We start from the raw sequence: 16,691 nt of genomic DNA on the forward strand, positions 1-16,691 counted from the left end.
CGCCGCCTTGCCGGGGACAGGCGCGCGCTGTGGGCCTCCCTCGGGCTGGCCTCCCGGGGAGCTGACTCCGGTCACCAGACGTCTGGGAGCGGATCTCTGAGGGAGCCTCAGAATGCCCGCGGGCTTTACGTGCTCCCCAGGCGTGTCTGTCTCCGCCGTTAGCTTCCAGCTACGTGAGCGGTGTAGGGACACCTCTGCTGCTTTTCAAGCTGAAACTTGACGTGGGGCGGGGCGATATTTCAAAAAAATTACATTTGGTATCCTAATTGGCCGGTTGGACTCGGATGTGGAACACATACACCTCCTACTATAACAGTGTGCCGTGTGGGATCTGGTACTTCCCGCTTTGGAACTTGACTGCTTTGTCTTGCCATCATGAAATCACGGCTTGTAAAGCGTAGCGACAAAGCTTGCACGTGACTAAGTTGTAGCAGAGAAAACACTGCGGTTTTTATTGCAAGTGCTTTTGGGAGATTGGCAGAGTAAATTTGAGGCTTCAGTCTGTGATTCCCTTGCCTCTCCTCCCTCACCCTCATTGGAAAACATGGCTATGATGATGAAATTGGCCTTTCTCTGAGTATTCCAAGTATCGCGTAAGTAAGAGTGTGCTTACCTCTTACAAAGCTAAGCGTGTGGGAGTTCCTCTTCTCTAAAACATCTGTACTTTTACTGTAAGTTCGGTACGGTGGCTGCTAGTAAGACAACTATAATATGAACACTTGATTTGTCTTTCTAGGTTTTGTTTTTCCCCACCCCGTCAATTTAATTTTATTCTTTTGAAGATTCTTCGTTGTCAAGCCGCCAAAGTGGAGAGTGCGATTGCAGAAGGGGGTGCTTCTCGTTTCAGGTACTAGTGCTTTGTTGTTGTTCTTTGAATACTCTGCAGTGGAAACTGCCCTTTGAGGAGAAGTTAAATTTGTCTGATGTTTATACCAAACCTGACGCGTAATTGAAAGTACTGGGATTTTGAACTTACATCAATTACATGGTTGTCTTTGACAGTGCTTCTTCAGGCGGAGGAGGTGGTAGGGGTGCACCTCAGCACTATCCCAAGACTGCCAGCAACAGGTATGTCATCTTGCTCTTTGATTTGGCAGGACTTGAAAGGCAGAGACGACTTGATGGTGAATACTGAGTTGAAAGTAGAGTGTCTTTAAACTTGTAAAAATGCCTACTAAGTTCATGACATGTTAACATTCTCCAGTTTGTGGCAGGATAGCCTATAATCTGTTGAAAGTGCATGTCGTGGTACAGTAGCATGAGGTGCATTTCACTTCAGAAGCTTAGAGGAAGGGTTTTCTTGGTTGTCTCTTCCTGAATTGTTGTTGAGTGAATACTTGACTGTGTAACAGATGTTGCAGTGTTGGGAGGGTATGTACATGCTCTTAGTAAAGCTAGTACCAGAATTAGTCAAAGTGAGGCAATACTGAAAGGTTAAAAGGCTAGTTCTTGAAATTGTTTGTCTCTTATTTAATAATCACGCTCTTAAAAATCCTACAGCGAGTTCCTGGGGAAAACCCCAGGGCAAAACGCTCAGAAATGGATTCCTTCACGAAGCACTAGACGAGATGACGACTCCGCAAATGACAAAGAACGACATGATGCAATCTTCAGGAAAGTAAGAGGGTAAGTTCTTAGGAAGAAACTTTTCCTTTTCCTTTGTCCTTACCATTTCCTGCAGCTATATAGAGCCAGTAAATGGGCTGGAGGAAAGACAGACATGTGGGTCTTGAGTCTGGGGAGAGGTGGTGTGGGCATGTGGTGCCCGTTGGAGGGAATGGGGCAGAAACTGGTAGGCCAGTGACAGCAAGCACTTATGTAATTCTTATGCTCTTTAAAAGCTTAAGTAGAAAATTCCACTTTTCAGTTACTGTTTAATAGATGTAAAGGTCAACTTGGGTCTGAAGTTAATTGTAGTGTGCTTACGAGATCTGTAATTTCTGTTTCCTTTCAGCATACTAAATAAGCTTACTCCTGAAAAGTTTGACAAGCTATGCCTTGAGCTCCTCAATGTGGGTGTAGAATCTAAGCTCATCCTAAAAGGGGTCATACTGCTGGTAAGCTGGCTGCATTTCCTTTAACTACAGTGTTCTTGCATGTTACAAAAGGTTGGCTGGTTTTGATGGGATATGGAAGTAACATGACTAATGTCGCGTTGGATAATCCAAGCGTCCTTTTGTGTCAGAAGGACGTGCTGGGGAGGAAGTAGACTTAATGCTCTGCTTGGAGGTCTCAAGAATCACTACATTTTAACTGTGGGGTTGGTTGGTTTCGTGGTTTGGTTGTTTTGTTTACAACTGAAGGTGATAGCAATGTTCCCTAGCTGCCCCACCTACCGCCACTCTCAGATTCTGCCGATGAACAAGCCTAATGGTCTTATAGGAGCTACTGCAGGTGACCTCTGGGTACACTGATTTAACTGTCATGTCTCTTAGTCCATCTGAGATCAGGTTGGCCATACTAAATCAGGGTTCTGATGAGTTCCCATTCGTTGTCTAAGGATTAGATTCTTCGTTGGCACAAAGTAGCTTTTTTTTCTCTCAGTTCAGCATTAAGACTAGTATCTTTTATTTCTCTTTCATGAATAGCAAAGCATAGTTAGGCGCTCTAGATCAGAGTGGTAATACTGCACTGTGTCTTGCAACTCGCTTTCCTCATAACGATTGCATCCTACTACATGTTTGTTACCTTATTCAAAATCCATTTAGATCGTAGACAAAGCCCTCGAAGAGCCCAAGTATAGCTCACTGTATGCTCAACTATGTCTGCGACTGGCAGAAGATGCACCCAACTTTGATGGCCCATCAGCAGAGAGTCATCCAGGACAGAAGCAAAGCACAGTGAGTGTATCTTTCAATCTGGAATGATATATTTTGCTAGTGTGTATAGTTGCACCAAGTGGCTTAATTGTTTTCTTTGCTCTCTTTTTCTTAGACATTCAGACGCCTCCTAATATCTAAACTTCAAGATGAATTTGAAAACCGAACCAGAAATGTTGATAGTAAGCTTTAAAACCACTTCAGTGCAGAACCTATTTATCTTCTCTTTCCATGACCATGTTAAACAGGCTTCTTTGTTTTCCAGTCTATGATAAGCATGATGGTCCCCTCCTCCCCGAGGAGGAGGAACAGAGAGCCATTGCCAAGATCAAGATGCTGGGGAACATCAAATTCATTGGAGAACTTGGCAAGCTTGATCTTATTCATGAATCTATCCTTCATAAGTGCATCAAAACAGTGAGTATTCAGATTAGGTGGGGCAAAGAGCCATATAGGACTTGTAAATTTAAAATTATAAATACCTGTTTATGCTGCTTTGGGAACCTTGGAGCATAAAACACCACAGAAATGTTCCCTCGCAATTATCTACCCACCACTGTTTGAAATAAACAGTCTTGGTGTGATGAAAAATTAGGGTTGGCTTTGTTCAAAGCCATGGGAACTGTCTCCAAGTGAAGATCTAGTTTGACCTAGACTGAAGTACCTGTGGTACCTCAAAGAACATACACTTAGGACTACTCTGGTTAATTTAAGTACACTCATCTGCAGAACAAGATAATGTTCCTGCATGTCTCTGTGCATGCAGTTGTTGCTCATTATAAATTGTCACTTGGAATATGTTGAAATGCTTAATTCCACTTTAATATTTCAGCTTTTGGAAAAGAAGAAGAGAGTTCAACTCAAAGATATGGGGGAGGATTTGGAGTGCCTCTGTCAGATAATGAGGACAGTGGGACCTAGATTAGACCATGCAAAAGCCAAGGTATGTGCTTATCTACTGCAGTCACTAAACCAGTTAAAGTATAGCTAAAGGCCTCAGTTGCCCAAGCCGCCGGTATTCAGTGCTGTGCTTGTCAGTGCTGATGTTTTGGAGAGTGAGGGTGCCAGCTCTTGCTGCTGCACCAAATCCCTTGATAGCAGAAGGAGCCAGTCTTCGCAGTGGTTTTTAATGTCTTCCCAGAATGCAGATGGGGTCATTAGGGAAGTTGTTTCTAAATGATTGAACAGATGTGGTGGGGTCTCAAGCTGAACACAGCTAGGTGATGAGATGTGTATTTTGGACCTTGACTTGCAAGTTCTGAATGTAAATTCAGGGTGGTGGTTTAGTAAGGAGAATTTTGGCAGGCTCTGGTCTTGACTCAGATAAGATGTCTGGATGCAGTAGCTTTCCTTAAGCTCTGCTGCCATCAGAGATGGAGATGGCGGGGAAGGGCAGACTGTTCTGTTAGTTGATCTTGGATGTCTTGACTGCTCACCTTTTATGAAAATATGCAAAATGCTGATAGAATCAGCCCTTAGCTGTGACATCACTTTTGTTCCCCCAGTCCTTAATGGATCAGTACTTTGCCCGTATGCGCTCCTTGATGTCAAGTAAGGAATTGCCAGCAAGGATTCGTTTCCTGCTGCAGGTATGATAAAACAGCTTACCGTTTCCTTTTTCTTGCGAAGCTGTCTTGAATCCTTTCTTAATAATTCATTATGTTCCAAGGATACTGTGGAGCTGAGAGAACACAACTGGGTTCCTCGCAAAGCTTTTCTTGACAATGGACCAAAGACTATCAATCAAATCCGTCAAGATGCAGTAAAAGTAAGTGTTGCATGGCACGTCTTGTGCTTAAGTGTTAAAGTGAATCCTTAACGCTTTACGCTGCGCGCTTCCTGGGCAGATCTCAGCGGGGTGTGACAGTAAAGGGTTGAGGGTTGAAACTGGGGGGACTCTTCTAGTTCAGGGCTAGAAACTTTCTCAAGGACTGTTACTCCAACCTGACTGAAATTACAATTCCTGTTTTAAAGGATCTGGGAGTTTTTATTCCTGCTCCTATGTCTCAAGGGATGAGAAGCGACTTCTTTCTGGAGGGACCCTTTATGCCACCCAGGATGAAACTTGACAGGGACCCACTCGGAGGGCTTGCTGATATGTTTGGACAAATGCCAGGTGCGCTGGAACTGCAGGGCTGACGTGATGCACAGTACAGTTGTACCGTGTTGCGCACGAGCAAAAACTGTCTTTTGTCTCCTTGATACAGGTAGCGGAATTGGTACTGGTCCAGGGGTTATTCAGGATAGATTTTCACCCACCATGGGACGCCATCGTTCAAACCAACTTTTCAATGGCCATGGGGGTCACCTCATGCCTTCTGCTCAATCCCAGTTTGGAGAACTAGGCAAATCTTTTCTGAAAAGTCAGGTAAGGAAGATGTTGTTCACAGGGTGACTTCAGCATGTTTAGAAGCTCTTCTGCAGATGCGTATGTTATAGATTATAGTCTGCTTATGTTGAAAGACCTTCCTCAGATTTGATTCTGATAAGAACTGATGCTCAGCTGATAACAAAAATTCTAAACCACTCTTTAAATTGTGCAAGAGATGCAAGGAATACACTTTTTATACTGCAAGAAAAGGTGCATGTGGCTTTGGTGGGTCAGAATGGTGTATTTTATTTAAAAGATAGCCCTGTTTTTAGGGATAGATGCTACTCTCCCACCACCCCTGCTCCTTCTTTCTCCCTTCCTGGCAAATAGAACCCTTGTTCTCTGGTCCCTCTGGTACTACCTACCATATGATGTACGCCACTCCATCATCTGCACTTCTTTCTCTATATCTCCCTTTCTGAAATAGGGGCAAAGCCAGCTCTACCATAACCAGAATCAGGGACTCTTATCCCAGCAACAAGGACAGTCGAAGGATATGCCACCTCGGTTTTCTAAGAAAGGACAGCTTAATGCAGATGAGGTACATTACATGCCTACATTACTTAAAGCCTATTCTAAATATTGCCCAATGATTATAGCAAGACGCGTTATTATGAGGACTAATGCTGGAACTCTTTCTCCTCCTCTTCCTCCTCCTTTGTCCCTTCCTCTTTCACCTTACCCCTCCCTTTCCTTAGGGTATCCAGCGTCCTATGAGCAAGACTGAGATATGAGGGCAATTTCTTGGGGTGTCCCTTCCTTCCCCCACACCTCCCCAAGAACACTACTCTGACATCAGTTCCCATGCATCATACTGATAACAATACATTTAACTAAAACTTCAGCAAATCCTGAACCTCACAAACTTTTGAAACCCTGAAGTGCTGGACCAGGCCAAAATTTTTTCTGTTAGAACTGATTAATAGGCAAAATACCAAATGCAGAGTAAACTGCATTGTTACTTTGAGCGTTAACCAGGCTTGTATCCTGATTTCTGAGCAATTGGTGGAGTTTGACCTTGGCTGTAAAGTACATGAGCAAACATGCAAAGTATCTTCTTGGGTCTCTAACATACTGCATCTAAAAGGAGCAATTCCAGATCTTGATACCAGTGGGACCAAGTACCAGTAGCTTGCAGCAAGCTGTGCTTGATGGAGTTGTGCTTTTGGGGGAATTCGGTACACATGTGGCTTGATCTGTATTGAGCATTAACACTGTAGAAACTGGAAAGTCATGCTCCGGTGGGATCAGTTGGTGTGAGTCCATGGCTGTGTATTCCTGATTAGAATACTTGAAACAGTGTTTTTTCTGACTTATCTGTCTGTAGATTAGCCTGAGACCTGCTCAGTCTTTCCTCATGAATAAAAACCAAGTGCCAAAGCTTCAGCCCCAGATAACTATGATTCCTCCCAGTGCTCAACCACCACGCACTCAGACACCACCTTTGGGACAGGTAAATAAAAACTTACGCGTATGGTTGGCTATACCCAATTTCTTAATGCACGTGAAACTTGGGCTAGTTCCTGACGGGGGAAGGGAGAGAGGAAGTTTTTGTGGATTGTAGGAGGATACGCAACAAGAACGCCTGAAAAACAAACTTTACTTTGTACATCCTTAGTGTTCTTAAAAACTATGGAAATGTAGGCAGACGTACTGCAAAAACACGTTCTGATATGGTTTTTTTTCAGCCTCCTCAACTTGGTCTGAAAACAAATCCACCGCTTATACAAGAAAAGCCTGCAAAAACCACCAAGAAACCACCTCCTTCTAAAGAAGAGCTGCTTAAGCAAACTGTAAGTTAAGTACGTCATAGTGCTTGACGCTTTGTACCTGTTCTCAAAAAGTGAATGTTAAACTTTGGGTTTTTTTCCCACCAGGAAGCTGTTGTGACTGAGTATCTGAACAATGGAAATGCTAACGATGCTGTCAATACTGTGAGAGAAATGAGAGCTCCGAAACACTTCATTCCTGAGATGTTGAGCAAAGTAATAATACAATCCCTAGACAGATCAGATGAAGACAAAGAAAAAGCAAGTACTTTGATCAGCTTGCTGAAGCAGGAGGGAATAGCCACAAGCGACAACTTCATGCAGGTACTGCAGCCTAGTAATAGGCTCTTGGGGTTTACCCGTCAGCACCTAAGGGTTACACAGCTGCCCGCTTGCCCCTCCCCAGGTGAGCTGGGGAGACAAGCCGAAAAACCTCATGGGTTGAGATAAGAAGGGTTTAATAGGACAGCAGAGGGAGAGGACATAATACAACTGCTGACAAAGGAATGAAAGTGATGCAGAGTTGCTCACCACCTGGTGACTGACAGCTTGTCCCGGGGCAGTGATTCCTGCTCCCTGGCCAACTCCAGTTTCACATACTGAGCATGATGTCATGCGGTAGGGAGTGTCTTGCAGTCAGTCGGGGTCAGCTCTGCCCTCTCCCAGCTGCTTGTGCACCTCGCTGGCAGAGTGTGGGAAGCCGGAATGCCCTTGACGCTGTCAAGTGCTACAGCTACGTGGCAGTGACAGAACTGTAAATGTTACTAGCATTACTCCAGAACACAGCACTATACCAGCTGCTCGGGAGAAAATGAGCTGTCCCAGCCAAAACCAGCACATAAGCTTACGGGCCTCGTTCCTTCGCTGGTAACAGCCTTTAGCTTGCATAAAGACAGTGTGCAATTTCTCTTCAGTCCTGTTGATCTGAGGTGGTGAAAGTAACAGTCAAACTGTGAGGGGCATAAAAAGTGATGAAAAGAAATGTAGATGCAGGATTTCAGGAATTAGAAGCAATTCAGGAATTGGAATTTGCCTGTGATTCAGTGCAGAAATGTGAGGTGCCTGTGCAATAAGAATACTGCTGTGCAGAAGCAAAACCAACTCCAGAATTCCAATCTGTGTGCTTACTGTGTCTTAGGCGTTCCTGAATGTATTGGACCAGTGCCCCAAACTGGAGGTGGACATCCCACTGGTGAAATCTTACTTAGCACAATTTGCAGCCCGTGCCATTATTTCAGAACTGGTGAGCATCTCCGAACTGGCTCAACCACTGGAAAGCGGCACCCATTTCCCTCTCTTCCTGCTCTGCCTTCAGCAGTTAGCTAAGCTGCAAGACCGGGAATGGCTAACGGAACTGTTCCAGCAAAGCAAAGTGAACATGCAGAAAATGCTACCAGGTAAGAGTTGCCACAGAGCTCAGGTGGCACCTCATCTTGCTGCAGGCCAGATGTCCTTCCCTGCGTTTTTTTAGCCCAGAGTAAAATAACATCCAAGGTTACTTTGTTGCAGTTAACTGTCAGGATTGGTAAGAGGAGTGTTGGTTAGGAGGCAGTGGGAGCCAAGGGGTGTTGCCACAGGCTGTGAGTACCCCACTTCAGTGTGTCTGTCTTTTTCTTGACAGAGATCGACCAGAACAAGGACCGCATGCTGGAGATCTTGGAAGGGAAGGGGCTTAGCTTCTTGTTCCCACTTCTGAAACTGGAGAAGGAACTGCTAAAGCAAATAAAATCGGATCCATCCCCACAAGCCATCTATAAGTGGATTAAAGATAACATTTCACCTAAACTTCATGTAGATAAGGGATTTGTGAATATATTGATGACCAGGTGAGATGCTGACTTGATGTCGTTTTGGTGTGTTTTGTGAAGCTACTAGTAAGTCAGGAACTCTGGAAGGGCTGACCTCTAGCTCTGTGCAGAAAAAGGTGAAGCACGCAGGGAGGGAAGCTGTTCTGAGTGGGCCTCCCTGGTATGAAACACCCACTGCATTTGAGAACAGTGGGTCTTCAGGCTCACATCACTGTGAAGCGTTGGTTTTGCTTGGGAAGAAGTCTAGACCTGTGTGGTGTGTTCTGACATGTTTCAGAGCCAGGACAGAAGCAAAACCTGCTGTGGTGCTCAGTCAGCTGAGTACTGCCGAACTGTGCGTGCACCTAACTGCTGCTACAAGTAGGAGGGTGGGTTTAGTAACAGCTAGCAAATGGGACTTGGGAATATCTGTCATACTCTACTAAGACACGAAGGCTGGCTACTTAGCAGTTTACAGAACTTTGGGGTGTGTTTTTCTGTCCAGTTTCTTGCAGTATATTTCTAGTGAAGTAAACCCACCCAGTGACGAATCGGATTCTTCATCTGCTCCATCTAAAGAGCAGCTAGAGCAGGAAAAACAACTGCTTCTTTCCTTCAAGCCAGTAATGCAGAAGTTCCTCCATGACCACGTTGATCTGCAGGTGAGCGCTTTGTATGCGCTCCAGGTGCACTGCTACAACAGCAACTTCCCAAAAGGTGGGTGCATCGGGATCTTCCCCAGAATCTCACTTGTGTCCGTGATGGCTCTCGGGCTTGTCCCTGCGTCGGGAGTGAAGTAGTGGTGTGGGAGGCTGGAAAGCTGACAGTTAACTTGGCTTCCATAGGCATGTTACTGCGCTTCTTTGTTCATTTCTACGACATGGAGATCATTGAAGAAGAAGCCTTCTTGGCGTGGAAAGAAGATATTACTCAAGAGTTTCCAGGGAAAGGGAAAGCTTTATTCCAGGTAAGTCTGCCAACAGTAGAGTGGAGATTGGTCCGATGTGATCTGCTGCACTGGAGTGTTGGAGAACACTAAGAGGAGTTGATAGCTAAAAACCAGAGTACTTAGCTAGGGAGGAGTGAGGCAGGACGAATTAGGTCTCTCTTCTTCCCTGGAAGCCTACATTCAGTGCCAAGTGTGGCTTCTGAATGTGTTGGGGGACACAAGCGGTGTTCTGCAGAGGCACGTGGTGGGGTGATAACTCCTGCTGCTTTAAACCGGTCTTGTGTAACTGCAGGTAAACCAGTGGCTAACCTGGCTGGAAACGGCTGAAGAAGAAGAATCTGAAGAAGAAGCTGACTAAAGAACCAGCCAAAGCCTTAAATTGTGCAAACATACTGTTGCTATGATGTAACTGCATTTGACCTAACCACTGCGAAAATTCATTCCGCTGTAATGTTTCACAATATTTAAAGCAGAATAATGTCGATAGGATATCTTCTGCAAAAGGTTTTTGTAGTATGTCTTAATAGTCTACAATAAAAATATTTTAGAGTATCTGTAATGTTTAGGTAACAGTGTATTAGCAGCATGCAATAATTACATCCTAAGTTCTCGAGCAGAAGCAGTCTGTTGCAAGGGTCTTCTTTGCTGCCAGTTATCATAGGCTGTTTTTAAGTTAGAAAACTGAATAGCAACACTGAATACTGTAGAAATGCACTTTGCTCAGTGTAATACTTGAGTTGTTGCAATATTTGATTATCCATTTGGTTGTTACAGAGAATCCTTAACTGTAATCGATGGTTGTTGCCGTAATAGTATATTGCCTGTATCTCTACCTCTAGTAATGGGCTTTATGTGCTAGGTTTTAATATCCTTGAGCCTGGGCAAGTGCACAAATCTTTTAAAAAGAGAAACACTTTACTTGCACAAAAACTGATCAGCTGAAGAGAGGATTTAATGCCCTTTGGAGGAGGTTTTTGTGGGTGTGAAACATGACATGGTGAGAAATTTGAATTGGTCCCTCTATTATAGTACTGAAATTAAGTCTACTTAATTTATCAAGACATGTTCATGCCCTGATTTTATATACTTGTATCTATCAATAAACATTGTGATACTTGACTTAGTTCTGAATGTCTCCCTGTGGAAAAGCTCGGACAGCTCACATGGAGAAGGAAACCGCCATTGGGAGTTGGCTTGGACTGGGGCCACCCTACAGTCTTGTTACACCAAGTGTCTTAACGTGCGAATGGATTGTAAGGTCACGGCTGAGATGAGACCGTTAGTGGCAGGAGGACAAGTAAGGAATCGGTGCTGAAGAACTGGTGGAGGAGTTTGTGTGCTTTGTCAGCGAGCATGCTCTCACCTTCTGATGCTTAGAACTTCCCCAGGTCACGTGTGTTAGTGTGCTGTCGGCTGCCTGTTTCCTGTGTTGGCAGAAGCCCTGCAGGACAGTTCAGTGACGCTGCATTGTACAGGCTTCAATATCCTATGTTAAGAATTCTGCCTTCCCAGCATCTTGCCCCTAGTGCCATCTTTTTCCCTCCCTGGTGCTCAGACGAGCTGCTGACTGGTGGTGGCAAAAGAGCGGTGTCTCTGTGGCTGAAGCTTGGTTTCAGACTAGCAGAAGCCCTCTGCGGGGCGGCTGACTGGGGGGAGTGCAGAGCAGTGGGGTTGGTCTTGTCTCCCAAGTTCCAAGTGAGAGGACAAGAGGAAATGGCCTCAAGTTGTGCCAGGGGAGAAGATTGAGCTTGGATTTAGGTTTAGATTGGGTATTAGGAAAAACTTCTGAGGGATTGTTGGGTACTGGAAGGGGCTGCCTAGGGAGGTGGTGGAGTCGCCATCCCTGGAGGGATTTAAGAGTGGAGGAGGCGCTTAGGGAAATGGTGTAGCGGTGGGTCTGGCAGTGCTGGGGTAATGGCTGGGCTTCATCTTCAGGGTCTTTCCCAACCTAAATGATGCTGTGGTTCTAGGAGACTGGATACAGCTTAGAGATGCCACAGAGGTCTGCGTCTGCTTCCAGCACCACCCACCCGGAGCAGGCTTGCAGCTCTGCAGCCAGCCGCGGGGGCAAGCTCTGCTGCCTGGTAACGCCCCAACCAGCTGCGGGATCTCCTTGGGCTTCGCGCCTGTGTGAGAAGGCAGTGGAGCACCAGGGCTGGATAAGGCCCCTCGGGTAGCAGGAGCCCCTTGAGTGGTGTGGCTTTTAGGGGGGTGATGATGGCGTGATGCAGGCTCATCTGGATTTGTTTGCTGGAGCCCACATCCATTTCCTCAAACGGATTGGATGCAGCTGGTGGTTGGAGACGGGTGAAATGTTTTTAATGAGTTGACTGAGCAGCCATGACAACAGCTACACTTGGCATAAACACGTGGCTGGGGCCAGGAAGACAAGGACCGGGGATGTTTATCTTCAAGCCTATCGCCGGCTGTAACAGGGCAGGTCTCGCGGGCAGGCCTTGTTTACGCCAGCAGCCAGTGCCTGAGGGATCTGATGGGAGAAGGAGTCCTGGCACTTTGTCCAAGCAGCTGTGTAAAACACGGATCCCTTTTCCTTTCACAACCTCAACTGGTTTGATAAAGCGTGCAAGGGAGGAGGATTTCACAGAGCTTGTTCTGTTACAAAACAGACGCTTTTCTTTTGGGAGGATGAAGTGAAATTGGATAAACAAAGGGAAAGTTAGCAGGAATATTCGAGTTGAAGTATGGGTGAGCATTTGATTTGTATTCCTACGGCGATTCCTTAACCCTGTGAGGATCTGATCACCTTCTTTCAGACTTGACAACTGAAGACTAACCAGAGCACAGGAGGCTGGTGACTGGCCTTCGCAGACAGGGATCCTGCATGTTCCCAGTAACACTGAACTGCCCCCGCCTTCAGACCCGCTGGGGAGAGGCTTGTTCTGTGCCTGCTGCGAGCCAGGGCCAGGGCTGTCACCTGCATCAGCTCCAGCAGCTGTGCTACAGCCAGGTACTTGGAAAACTGGTTCGTTGCAATTGGTCTCTTAACAGGTTCCCTGTACACCCGTCAAATTACGAACCCAGCGCCTTACACGGTGTTTGAGCTTGATTTTACTATTACAAATTCCACTCTCTGGATTTGCAGTTGGATAGAGCAATAGCTCTCGCATATGCTCGGAAAAAAATAGGTTTTGCTCTGTACTGCGTAGAGACGAGAAACTGAGACGCTGGTGGGCAGGGTATGCAGGCGCTGGTGACTGAATGGGTGCAGAGCACAAGAAAGCCAAACCAGAAAATCCAAGTTAGAAACACAGAGACCCAAGTAATGTAGCAAGAGCATAAATAATATTTGTTATAAACACTAGTCCAACACGTTGTTTCTGTTTCTTTCCTTCCTCGTCCCTTCCAGTAAAGCCATTTCGCTTACAGGGCACCACCCAGCTCCCTTACACCCCTAACTCCGCTGGCGTCTGTGGGGCTCTTGCCCTGCGCAAACCACCAACGGCGTACAGACCGAGGGGAGCAGCGAGGAACTCCCCAAGGGAGAGCCAGGGGTTAAAACTCCTGCAATACCCGTTAGCTCCCCTGACGCACTGACCATCTTGGCAAACGGATGAACGCAGAGGGGAACTAGTCTGTGCGAGTACTCGGCAGAAAACCCACTGCACCCGGGTATACACCTCGGGAGATGCCTTTTACTGCCCAACAAGCACAGGCTTCGTGGACAAGGAGCGTTTAAGTGACAATAATCTGAAAGCAGTAAGATCTAGCTCATCAGGAGCATGAACAAGCTGTTCACCTCTGTTGGGACATCATCAAAATCGGCCAGATGTGCTCCAGCAGTAGCCTACACCCCCTCATTAAGTAGTGTTCTTAACAAGTATGTCCTTGCTGAAATTTGGACAGAGGTGTGCTGGAGGCTGAAGTGTGTCTTTGGGAAGTCAAGATCATTTTGATTAAAATCACCAACTTGATTTTGCGCCGAGCTGCTGCAAACCCAAAGGAGACCCGATTCTTCTCTCCTTTTTAGGGCTAGAAAACAGTAATTCTTTCTCTCCAGCTGGCCCAGGACAGCTTCCCACAAGAGAGGAGGTTCCCTTCTGCTCGGGCTCCCACGAGAGCAGCACACGTACAAGACACAGTTTAGTACCACATGGTAGATGCGGACGGAAGAGCCAGTTTAAAGCAGTTTGAACTTCATTCAACGTTGGAACAAACCAGAGTTATCGATCCTGAAAGGGTGGAGGTGGATGAAGAGATGTTTCATATTCTCTGATCCATCTTCAAAATTGGTAGTAGAAAAACCAAAACAGAGAGACATAAAAAACAGAGCAAGGGTAGTCAAGCCTGGTATTAGTATCTTGCTTCTGCCTGAGAGAGTCCTGCTTAAAGCAGTCTGTTGATTTAACAGGGCCTGGGCAGCCAGAACCTGCAGGTGCAAAGGTGGGAAGACCCTACAGTTTTCACTGAACAGATTTATGGAAACACAAGGAACACAGCATTGCAAGAGGTTCCACGTAAACCACGACCTCTGCTATCCTGTTGTGATAGAATGAGCAGCTAGCAAAGATTAAGTTCTCTACTACTACCTCTCTGAGCTAAATTGGTGACTTATGCATTAGAAAAAAGAGGCCTAAGCCAGGAGTTCCAGACTGGCAGTCACTGAAGGTATTGTGTGACCCGTGAACCGCACCTTTGACAGGAGAGCACTGACCTGAGCCCTGAAGAACCCCCCCCGAACCCACAGTATTCCTCAGCATGTCCAGGAGTGCGTTGGCTGTTACAATTAGCAGCGTTAAAGAGAGGCAAGAGAGCAATTAATTTGCTAAGAACGCTGAAGGGTTCAGAAAGGTTTAAAAGCCAGAGCATTGCTTGGACCCTTTTAAGGCAACAGAAGACACCACTGAAGTCAGTGCCACCTCATCATCCCTCTGAGGTGCTAAACAGAAACGGTTTCTCTGGCTAGAGCAGGGGGTTTGTGTCTGGTCAAGAAGGGATGGGCGGGAAGGTACGAGACTCGCGTATGCTCCTGAGCCGGAGAGCGCACTCCTGGAGTTCAGGCAAGACCGTAACAACGCTGGGGACATCTCCAGTCAGACACAGGGCCATGCGTAAGGTAAGGATGATACGTAGTTAGAAGCAGCAGTATGGACTCTTAGCGTGTATCGCTTCAAACGGAGCGCTGAGAAAAGGGTAAACTCAGTTAAACGTCGCAACACGACGCAGTTTGCAGGCCAAATACTTGGACAGTCCCAAGCTCCAGAGGTTGCAGAGAAGGGAGGAGTTTCTGCCTAAGGAGAAAACGAAAATTTTAAAAGGGGCAGAGAACAACCCAGAGGAATGGATATACCCCGGTAATAAAATACTTAATTCAAAGAAGAACGTAACTACTACAGAAGTTAAGAATGCTCATCATAGTTATGGACCAAAGGGGAAGAAACCCCAGGACATGTTAGAAGCTGCATGACCATACACCTGTACCTTCTACCAGCTCTGCCAAGACTAAAAAACTCTAAAGGTTCGAGTACGTGTGGTTATAAACCACACAAAGTTTGAGTGGATGGGGGCTGAAATTCACACATAGAGAGAAATACTACCCGTTCAGTACACTTACTTTGAATTTCTCTCCTAATTATCCCATATTTGGGATTCCCTTAGATCTGTCTATTCACATCTGTAGAGCAACTACAGTGTTTAGCTAAACAATAAAAGATTATTAGAGGCAGTGATAAGCACTAGTAGGTGTGAGAAGAATAAGTATTTGGTTACATACCCTATTCACATCTGTTTTGTCACCCATATTAATACTGACTTTGTCCTTGCTGTCTGCAGCTCCAGCCGTAGGCATTTTTCCAGGTAACTTCTGAATTTAAGATTCATTTGCTATAAGTTAGCTACTACCACTGAACAAGCAGATCAGAGCACTACATCTGAGAGCAAAGGAACCGCACAAAACCATGTAGAGAAGCAACTTGTTTCAGAAAGCCTGCATGTTTTCACAGAAGATGTCAACAGTGTTCATCAGCCCCGAATGCAACAGTTTACATCTGTGCAGGAGCAAGAGGCCTTGCTACAACAAACGTTGCTCTAACCAGTGACATATTTAACCTGGGAAGCAATTTATTCCCAGAACAAGGCCGGTCCTTATAAAAAACAGCTGATACCATTTTAGCTGTAGTGCTGCTACTACAGCTCTTGCCTTGTCCAAAGCATTTCTTGGCAGCACATTCCCAAATATATTCCTGCACCTTGTTTTTATGTGGATGGGCTGCAGTTGTTTTCAGACTTAAAGCAGCCAGAGCTACTCCTTTAGAAAGAGAATAAATCAATTCACACCTTGTTATTCAGTAGTGACAGCTACTCCTTCCACCAAGTACTGACCTGGAAAAGTCTGACAGAAAAAATCTTGAGTAGGTGGATTAAAAAAGATAAAATCTAAACACCAAACCAAAACCACCACCACCCAACTCAGCCATGTTTTTTTTTTTAGTTACATTTGAAGTGTGTTTAGTGAAGGGCCTAGTCTCTAATTTTCAAGTTTTTTAAAATCAACCGCTTGCTAACAGCAAACTCCACAGGATTCTTTTCTCCTGTGCTCCTCAAACGGTGTGCTCACGTGCAAGGAGAGCAAAACGCTGAGCTGCAGCAGAGCTCCGTAGGCAGCACTTTTCACACAGCCATGCAACCTGCCAGGGGATGCCTAACAAACCAGGAATACAACACTCTTCTGGCAGTGCAGCACTACACTTCCTGTATTTTATCCTGGAATAGATCACTGCTATAAATAAAGGAATTAAACAGCTGCAAGCCAACCATCTACTTCAGAAGGCAAGGAATGCTGCCAAGAGGGAATGACAGCAACGCTATTCCACCACTGCACTTTCAAAAACCAAAAATTAAGAAAACATGAATTAAACTAAACCACAGATTTTCTCAGCAATTACAGCAAAGTGACTCTTTGTGTAACCTTAATCCTCTCATTAACCCTCCCCCTCAAAGGGAAGAAAAAAAAACTTAACTCTGGTTCCCACCCACCCC

The 16,691-nt window shown here is 45.6% G+C and overlaps 1 protein-coding gene across 1 annotated transcript; it reads left to right on the top strand.

Moving 5' to 3' along the window:
- The first annotated feature begins 740 nt into the window (after positions 1-740).
- On the top strand, positions 741-10,814 carry EIF4G2 (eukaryotic translation initiation factor 4 gamma, 2). The gene is made up of 22 exons (XM_010150662.1): positions 741-847; positions 1,003-1,068; positions 1,501-1,626; positions 1,955-2,057; positions 2,709-2,840; positions 2,935-3,001; positions 3,085-3,236; positions 3,652-3,762; positions 4,325-4,408; positions 4,489-4,587; positions 4,794-4,935; positions 5,027-5,187; positions 5,618-5,731; positions 6,518-6,643; positions 6,879-6,983; positions 7,068-7,283; positions 8,098-8,202; positions 8,278-8,356; positions 8,581-8,785; positions 9,252-9,463; positions 9,592-9,713; positions 9,988-10,814. The coding sequence occupies exons 7-22, from the start codon at positions 3,153-3,155 to the stop codon at positions 10,051-10,053; spliced, it is 2,031 nt and encodes a 676-aa protein (XP_010148964.1). The 5' UTR covers positions 741-847; positions 1,003-1,068; positions 1,501-1,626; positions 1,955-2,057; positions 2,709-2,840; positions 2,935-3,001; positions 3,085-3,152; the 3' UTR covers positions 10,054-10,814.
- The last annotated feature ends 5,877 nt before the right edge of the window (positions 10,815-16,691 follow it).

This window comes from Eurypyga helias, unplaced genomic scaffold (assembly GCF_000690775.1).
Source record: "Eurypyga helias isolate BGI_N326 unplaced genomic scaffold, ASM69077v1 scaffold24584, whole genome shotgun sequence".
NCBI classification, from domain to species: Eukaryota; Metazoa; Chordata; class Aves; order Eurypygiformes; family Eurypygidae; genus Eurypyga; species Eurypyga helias.

Coding starts and splice junctions, on each gene's coding strand:
- EIF4G2 (XM_010150662.1), top strand. CDS start 3,153: ATGCTGGGGAACATCAAATTCATTGGAGAACTTGGCAAGCTTGATCTT. Junction 3,763..4,324: donor TAGACCATGCAAAAGCCAAG/GTATGTGCTTAT, acceptor TTGTTCCCCCAG/TCCTTAATGGATCAGTACTT. Junction 4,936..5,026: donor TATGTTTGGACAAATGCCAG/GTGCGCTGGAAC, acceptor TCCTTGATACAG/GTAGCGGAATTGGTACTGGT.